An 8,158-nucleotide genomic window follows, 5' to 3' on the forward strand; every position below is an offset into this window, starting at 1 on the left:
CACACACACACACACACACACACACACACACACACACACACACACAGGTGACAGGTTGAACCACTTATGATGGGAGGAGGGTGCTCACGGTTCAGTGTTTACCTGCTCGCTGTCTGCTGAGATGTGATTGGTCAGTATTACCTGGTTGTTTATGTGCAGGTTTCTGTTTGTGGAGGTTTGTCCTCACAGAGCTGCTCATTCATCAGGCGGTCGAGTCGATAACTCAGACATTAAACTAATCAGCCAGCTGTGAGCGGACAGATGTTCAGGGAGCCCTCGGAGGCCGACGGGATTTTAAACTCAAACAGGCTGAAACCATCGCGTGCGCCGACACCAGCAGCTGATGGATGACTTTCTCTGACACCCGATAGCCTCCTCCTGTCCCTCGGCTCTGCCTCTCTCTGCCCTCAGGCTTATTTTTAGCAGCGGTTTTCCCACGAGTCCGTCCGGGAAGCTCGATACCTACGAGCCGACACGTGAGCCGATTTAACCCAAAGTCGTGGTGGTCAGAGGGAGGGCGGCGGAAAGATCCAGCAACTGAAAGCCGTCCAGAGTCCCTCAGTGTGCATCTGTTCACACGTTCATGCTTTTATACCTGCAGTTCCTCTAATGACCACTAGAGGCTCTGGCAGTGAGTCAATGCTTGCAACATGTTTACAGCCTGCTTAAAGTTTGTATTATTGGGGGCGGGGCCTGTTTGACTGACAGGCAGCTGTAGCTGCTAGCTGTCTGCTAGCTTGACCTGAACTGGACCAATGGCGCGTGTTTGTGCGGTTGGAAGCTTAATGACATCATCTGGCCAATAACATGGCTGCTGTGAGGTTACTGCTAACAAACGTGGGTGTTAGCACTAATTAGCAGCTAGCTGCATCAGCTGATAACTTTGTTTTTTTTTTAAAAGCATATTTAGATGAAAAGGTGCAAAGTTTCAGAAGCAGTGCACATGCATGGTTTTACCTCAGTCTGTTAGCTACAGTCTTAGTGTAAGCCACGCCCACAGGTCACAGACCTAAGTAAAAATAGACCAAAGCACCAGACTGGCGAGCTGCTGGTCTCTGGTTTGACCGTGACCCCGTCTGTGAAGGTCGCGGTCTCTGGTGGATCCGCTGAAACGACAGATTGAGCCGAGTTCCCGCTGATCAATATCTCGTTAGCAGCAGCAGGAGGAGGAGGAGGAGGAGGAAGGTGAAAACCTGAGCAAACTGATGATTACTGTTGATCACACGTCACATGTTTGCTGGTTCGATTCCTGGTGTGGCTCATCTGCTGATTACTTGTCTCAGAGTACAGATATTTGAGACACAGCTGATCAATAGATATTTATAGATGATCAGAGGATCCACAGAGTGTGACAGAGGACACTTGGTCATGAGTGGGTTTAAATTTTGCTGCACTGAGTCTACCTGTGTGCCAACAACATCAGGTGTGGACTGATGCTGATGGTCTGAATGACTCAGGTGCAAAAACAGGAAATAATATTTAAGCTGAACAGCAGGCAGAGCGTCTGTTTCATAGTCTGCACGCAGCTGCAGGTACAGTTTCTAAAAGTTTCAATAATTTTCATTTTGGGCCGGTCATTAAGAAACTCTGAAAGTCTTCAGACTCAGAGACAGGCGTCGGATCCTGTGCTGAATGGTTAAAGAGCCAGAGTGTGAACATTTGTGTCATTAAAAAGCGTCGACTCTTCAGTGCCGGGTCACCGATGACATAAATTATGCTTTTGAAAGTGATTAATGGTGATTAGCGAGTGATCGGATCAATGAACAGACTCTGAAAATAGAGTTAATTTGCAGGCCTGATGTGATTCGGCCCCCAGAGTTGTGTCCCACATCAGCCGGCTGAGGGGAAACTTATTTGGTAATTATCCTCCGAGGGCAGCGATAAACGCAGCGAGAGAGGAAGAGGAGGGAGAGGGAGGTGCTGCAGAGACAGAGAGAGAGGGAGAGGGAGAGGAGGGTCTGCAGAGAGGAAGGAAGACACGAAGAGGAGGAGGAGAGACAGCAGAACGGAGCAGTTTGTGGGATTGATTGAAGAAATGCGGTAAAACCTCAGCGAGCGGACGAGCGAGACTTAGAATTACTGCTGAGTGGAGAGAGAGGAGGAGGAGATGGGAAAGGAGGCAGCGTGAAGGAGGAGGATGCGGTGCTGAGGAGGGAGGGGTGGCAGAGGGGAGGGCTGGGGGATGCCAAAGTGGAGGACGGGACAAAGACGGATGTTTGCAGCTTAACCTCATTGGCTGACAGGTGGCAGCGGCTCCGGCCAATCCCGTCTGACTCTGTGTGTGTCCTCTCCTCAGATGATGGGGAACAGCTGCGATCGAGGTACCGTCTCCCTCTCTCTCCCTCTGTGTATGTCTCTGTCCGTGTCATGTGACCGACCTGTCATACCTGGCTTCCTGCCGCATGTTGCCTCAACTTTGTCCCGGGAGTGAAAGACCAGCGCTGATGGCGTCCCCGTCAGCGCTCCTCTTCCACCATCGTCAGGGGTGGTTCGGTTGGTGGGGTGTGGGGGGGTTGCATGAAAGTTTGTCCCCGGCTTCCTCGCAGCGCTGCATGCCTGCGGCGTGCATGCCTGCGGCGTGCATGCGGCGAGCGCCTCGTCCTGCAGCTGGAACCTGATACAGCTCCCCGCTGCTGCATGCTGCGCTCACTTCCTGTTGCAGAGCAGCACGTTTTGTTTCCTCAGCATGTAAACATCATGTTGGCTCCACACGCTGCCGGTCGGACGCCAGCGTCTCTCCACATGTTGTTCTGGTGTCGCCATGACACTGCTGGCTCCGTATAAGGCGGCGGCGGCCTGAGCTGGGTCGGGGTGGAACTCCCACAGCTGATTGTGGCTCGTGTTTGTCTTCATGCTCCAAACGGCTGCGTTATGAACTCTCATACAGAGGTGTCAAACATGTGGCTCGGGGCCCAACCCGGCCCACTGGATGTGTTTGCAGAGAGCTGCAGAGGAGGACGCGGAAATGTTAGACTCTGGTTTCTGCAGCAGGAAGCTTGGCGAGCTCCACAGACGGGCCGATACAGATTATTAAAGAGGAGGAGAGACAGAGGAGCGATATCTGAATGATTTACAGGTGCAGAAAGAATCTGGCGTCATGCTCTCATCACTGATCTTATTTATTATTAGTCGTGTACTTTTGAATCCTCTGTCATTGAGCCGTGGAAATCCTGGTTAGTGTTCATATTAAATAACGTAGCGATGGTCCCAGCACTGCTTCTGTCTGCTCCTCTTCTGTTTGCTGTTCACATGTTCAAGTTTTAGCTGAGCTGGTTTCAGGAAGTCTGAGGCTTCCTGTCCATGTAGCTGCTAGCATAATTTAGCCTTTTTTCCATTAGCATAGCCGCTGTGGCGCCGTCACAGCTGATTTGTCTTCATGTTTTAAAGTTTGTCTCATTAAAGTTACTCTCTTATTATCGTGACTCTTTCAGCTCATTTGTTTTTGCTGCTTCAGACTGAATGTGTTTCTCTGTTCTCAGTTCTGATTGGCTTTTACTTCTGATGTGTAACCAATCAGACTCTCCCGTAGACCTCATGTGGAACATCTGCCTTGACTTACAGTCCAGTAAATGTTTACGTTTCAGTTAAATGTTAAATCAGGACACGACCCATAAGACGTGGCGGCTCAGATGATTGCACTGGTCAGCGGCAGTCGTCATGGTTACGTGCTGTTGGCGCTCTCTGGTTTTCTTCTTCTTTGAACCTTTCAGTCCGTTTGCAGCACTTTGGTTGGTGAAAATGACTTGAAGTGTGTTGGCGGCGTGATTACTGGAAGAACGTTTGACAGAAGGTGTAGATATCTGCGACCCGACGTCTGTCCTCGTCCTCCGTCATGTCTGAACGTCTTCACCTGTCCTCCGTCGCTCAGCTCAGAGGCTGATGATGATGATGATGCTGGTTAACCCTCCCTTTCTCCCTCTCTCTCTTTGCAGAAGTTTCTTCGGAGAGATCTCCGAGGAGGAGGAGTATTTCCGGTTTGGGGAGCTCGGAGAAGAGCGTCGCAGTCGACAATCCAAACACGTCTCCGTTCAAAGTGCCGGTGAGTAACGGGAACGCGTCTCTGCATGTATTTATTTACTGCACGCCATCACAGAGATCTCAGGCCCGTCTCTGCTCCGTCGTCCTCTCTGGTGTTCCTCCACCCTCAGAGCACGGACACGTGTCGCCTGTTTGCTGTATATCAGGCTGTACATAAGGCAGAGTTCCTGTTACCAGCAGGTGGCGCTAAAGTCTGAATACTTGATATTAATAAGTTACGTGTGTGTTTAGGTCGTGGCATCACTCATCAACGCCTCGTCAGTTTTTCACAGCCAGAAGGGAGGGTGGCATGCTAATGCTAACTAGCTTGGTTATCAGGAAAGTGCTCAGTAAATAAAATGTCGGTGCAATCGAACACAGGATATTACTGCAGCTGTTGTTCTGTTAGTTTCCAGCGTTTCTGTTTGAAGCTCTGCTGCGACTGTTTTCCCGTCGTTAGCACTTTGAAGCAGAGCTGAAACTCTGTGCTGAGAGTTCGTGTCGCAGCTCTCAGGTCGTATTTTTAGTTTCAGACGTCTTCACGCAGATTTAAGTAAACACGGCCGGGGAGCATGCTGGGAGTTCATCAGTGGTGAGGAAGTGACACGAAGCTTTCAGTCGTCTGTTCAGCGATCCTCAGAGACCAATAATCGTGATCAATAGGTGTGATTGGCTGTTTGGCGTGGCGGTTTTTAAGGGTGCAGGCGGCCTGTTTGAAGTGTTCCTCGCTCTCTGGCAGGATGCGTCTTTATTCTGATGCATTAAAAGGAGCCAATGAGCCTGAAGGGAGTCTGCAGGGGAGGGGGGAGGAGGTGATGCGTTTGAGGATATTAATATCTCCGGAAATGAGGCCGCTCACTTCCACAGCTCTGCACGGGGCTTTTATTGTGACAGACGACCTGAGAGCTGAAGGGTTTGATCAGAGTTTGATCATAGATGGAGATACAGGGATGACTCATCAGTGTGGAACCAATCAGCACTCAGCCTGAAGCAGGCCTGGGTGGTGTCGGTGTGTTTAGATGTCAGAGTGATTTTTAATACCAGCAAAACAACAGACACATGAATCTTCTACCAGAAGTCTCAGAGTGGCTGAGCTGAAGACATTTATTGTTTCTCCTGCATGAAAACGCCACCAGGGGGCAGCAGGTGCTGGTCAAACATGCTGCTGAGCTCAGCGACCTGTGAAACATTACACTACACTGTGCTGTGGACGACTCAGACCCCACCGCCTTTCACTGCAGCTGGCGCAGGCGAATATCGCTGTAGAACTTGGAGTTGTGTCTTCAGTGCAAACGTGACGGAGTTACAGTCGCTCTAAAATGAGCTGAAACGCACAGGTGTGTGCGGATGCTGTGCTCACGTCATTTATTCCACCTGCATGAAAACACCACCAGAGGGCGTTTTCTAGTCGAGGCACGTCCACCTGAGCCCGTTCATCGCTGCTGAATCGCGTACAGTAATCACCAAAATAATGAGATTAAACCTGACTGCAGCTGAAGGTGGTGGTTTGTGCTGAGGACTGAGGGATGGTGCTGCTGCATCAGTGTTTATCTTTCTGGTGGATCACGTGGATCCCGTGAGTTGAGTTTGTGAGGTCGAGGATGGAGAAGTGTTTCTGTGAAGGACCTCGCTGGCTCAGAGCGGAGCTTTGTGTGAGCCACAGCAGCATCGCTCACAGCGAGGCTCTTGTGACAGAAACAGGATGGAAAAAGGACGTTTGAGACGCTGTTGAGAGATCTGAGAGTTTTTAGGGTGGATCAGTAGAAACAGGAGCCGCTTTTATTCTTGGAAGACGGTTTGAGGTTACAGTCGAATATCTGAAGCGATTACTCACTGATCCAACGCTCATGAAAGTCCACGTTAACGTGTCTTTGTGAAGATCAGTGCTGCTCTCGTGAAAATCACCATCTGTGACTGATTCTGACCTTTGCTGTTTCTCCTTCAGGGGTTTTTCAGTAAACGTCTTAAAGGCTCCATCAAAAGGACGAGGAGTCAGACCAAACTGGACAGAAACACCAGCTTCAGACTGCCCTCCATCCGGCCCGCCGATGCCGACAGGTAACACCTCCAGAGCTCGAGCTGTTCTTCAGCTGTTCTTCAGCTGTTCTTGGCTCAGATTTGAGTCTTTTATTCCATTAAATCTAAGCATAAACACACTCCAGCCTTGGTGCAGACGGGATGTCTGTGCACAGTCCTTCCTCCGCCTGCAGCCTGATGATCTCCACCCGCAGGCGACGCTGTCAGGCCTCCTGTTGCGTGTTCGGGGTCCACCTCGGGCTCTCTGCTGGTTCTGCAGGGTCCAGATGGACGGTTCAGACCCCCCTGCTAGAAACAGGACAGCCTGGGCTGGAACAGGCACTGAGGTCCTGCACAGTGTGTTTCCACGTCTGTTCAGTTTAATTTCATTATTTAGGACAGTGCATGTTAATGAACATAAATGTAAACAAATTACATGAATTTACGGACAAATGTTCCTAAAATTCAGAATTTCTAAACGTAACCTGATCATATGAACACAGACGAGCCAGGCTGAGTGCTTTTACCCCTGATGTGAGCAAACGGCATCACGTCTGCCTTTCACGTGAGGTGGGGGCGACTCACTTCTGAGCCTCTAGTGGACTTTGGAGGAACTGCAGGTTTGCTCAGGCCTGGGGGGTCGACTGAGCCGGTCTCTAACAGCGTTTGTTATGAAGGAGGAAACTGGCTCCATAAGAGGTCTGCTGGGAATCGTGATGTGACGGTTTCCTTTGGTCTCGGCGAGCCGGTGACGGTTTGATTGGTTTGTTAGAGAGAGCTTCTGACTGTGGGCCGGGTCAGAGTCGCGGACGCGTCGGTTTGAGTGAATCTGCAGTTCGTTCATGCTCAGTGACGCTGAGCAGCAGACTCTGATATTACAGCTCATTTCCTGCTCTGGCTGCTGCTTCTGGTCGCTCTGCATTTCCTCCAGTAATGACGCCCGGCGTCCGTCTGTCACATGTGACAACTCTGTGCGGCAGACAGAGGGCGGGTCGGAGAATATGCAGCAGGTCTCTCCTCCTGCCGATGGTGGAGGTTGTGGGTTTTCCCTCTTTCCATTAACCCGCCCAGCCTTCCCAGCACTGCCTGGAGGTGGTTTTACTGGAATCTGCTGCACTCTGCAGAGCTTTGGTGGGTTTGTAAGATAACGTTTCCTCCTGAGTGTGTTTTCATGAGATCTTTTCCCTGGAAAACTTCCAGGTATGACTCTGTTTTCCTGTTAAATTCGATTTAAATTTATTGTGAAATCATTTTTAAAGTCGTGAATGACTCGTTTCCTGTCTGAGCTCTGATCCATGTGTGTCACCAAGAAAATATGTCATTCAAAAACGTCCTTTAACAAAAATGTTTTTCGTTTCCTCGGCGATTTTGATGAGAGTAAACAAAGATATTTGACACAACAGCAGTCGGACGGTTTGTACAGCTGTAAAGACTCGACACCAACCATCACCTACAAGCAGCACTTGGTGACAGTGAGGAGAAGAAGCCCCTTAAGCAGGAGCAGGCTCAGAGACGGGCTGCCGTCCACCACGCCCTCACGCGCTGTGGTAGCACTTCCTCTCACTTCCTGTCTGCTTTTTTTAAGCGACAGTTTAACCAGTCCAAGATAATTTTTCCTTTGAGGGAAAATAATCAGACTTTACAGCATTTATCACCATGGTTACTGCGTCCTGACTTATTAAGACAATCGGCACTGTTAGAGTCAGCATCGAGGTGAGCGTGTTTCCTTATATGGAGAAATGGGGGCGTGGCAGATTTCAGACCGCAGCGATTAACCTGATTCACCAACATGAGAACAAACATGGACGGCGTGCGCGTGTCATGACAGGAAACTGTGAGTGAGGAATTAATCCAGATGCAGGTCTCCTCCTGGATTCATGCAGGTGTGGGAGGAGCTTCAAGCCTGAGCGAGGTTTAACGGCCAACAGGAAGTGTGTGACACCAGGAAGTGTTTGCTGAACCTCTGCACAACATCTGTCCCAGCCTCTGTGTGCGTGGTGCTGATGCTGAGTGCAGCTTTATAACCGACAGAGTGACAGCCAGCTGGACATCAGGATAATGCTGCACACACACACACACACACACACACACACACACACACACACACACACACACACACACACAC

General features: G+C 50.2%; 1 protein-coding gene across 6 annotated transcripts in view; it reads left to right on the forward strand.

The window, feature by feature from the left end:
• The window catches only part of rasal2 (RAS protein activator like 2), a 60,764-nt gene that overhangs the window by 36,314 nt on the left and 16,292 nt on the right, over window positions 1-8,158 (forward strand). For 5 of the 6 annotated variants that reach the window (XM_005751347.1, XM_005751344.1, XM_005751343.1 and 2 more), the window contains 2 exons: window positions 3,933-4,039; window positions 5,963-6,075. In XM_005751347.1, coding sequence (XP_005751404.1) covers window positions 3,933-4,039; window positions 5,963-6,075 — 220 coding nt within the window. Of the gene's footprint in view, window positions 1-2,220; window positions 2,322-3,932; window positions 4,040-5,962; window positions 6,076-8,158 lie in introns of those variants that run through there. The other variant, XM_005751348.1, reaches the window with a different exon arrangement.

Source organism: Pundamilia nyererei, unplaced genomic scaffold (genome assembly GCF_000239375.1).
Source record: "Pundamilia nyererei isolate P.nyererei 1_Seehausen unplaced genomic scaffold, PunNye1.0 scaffold00307, whole genome shotgun sequence".
Classification (NCBI taxonomy): Eukaryota; Metazoa; Chordata; class Actinopteri; order Cichliformes; family Cichlidae; genus Pundamilia; species Pundamilia nyererei.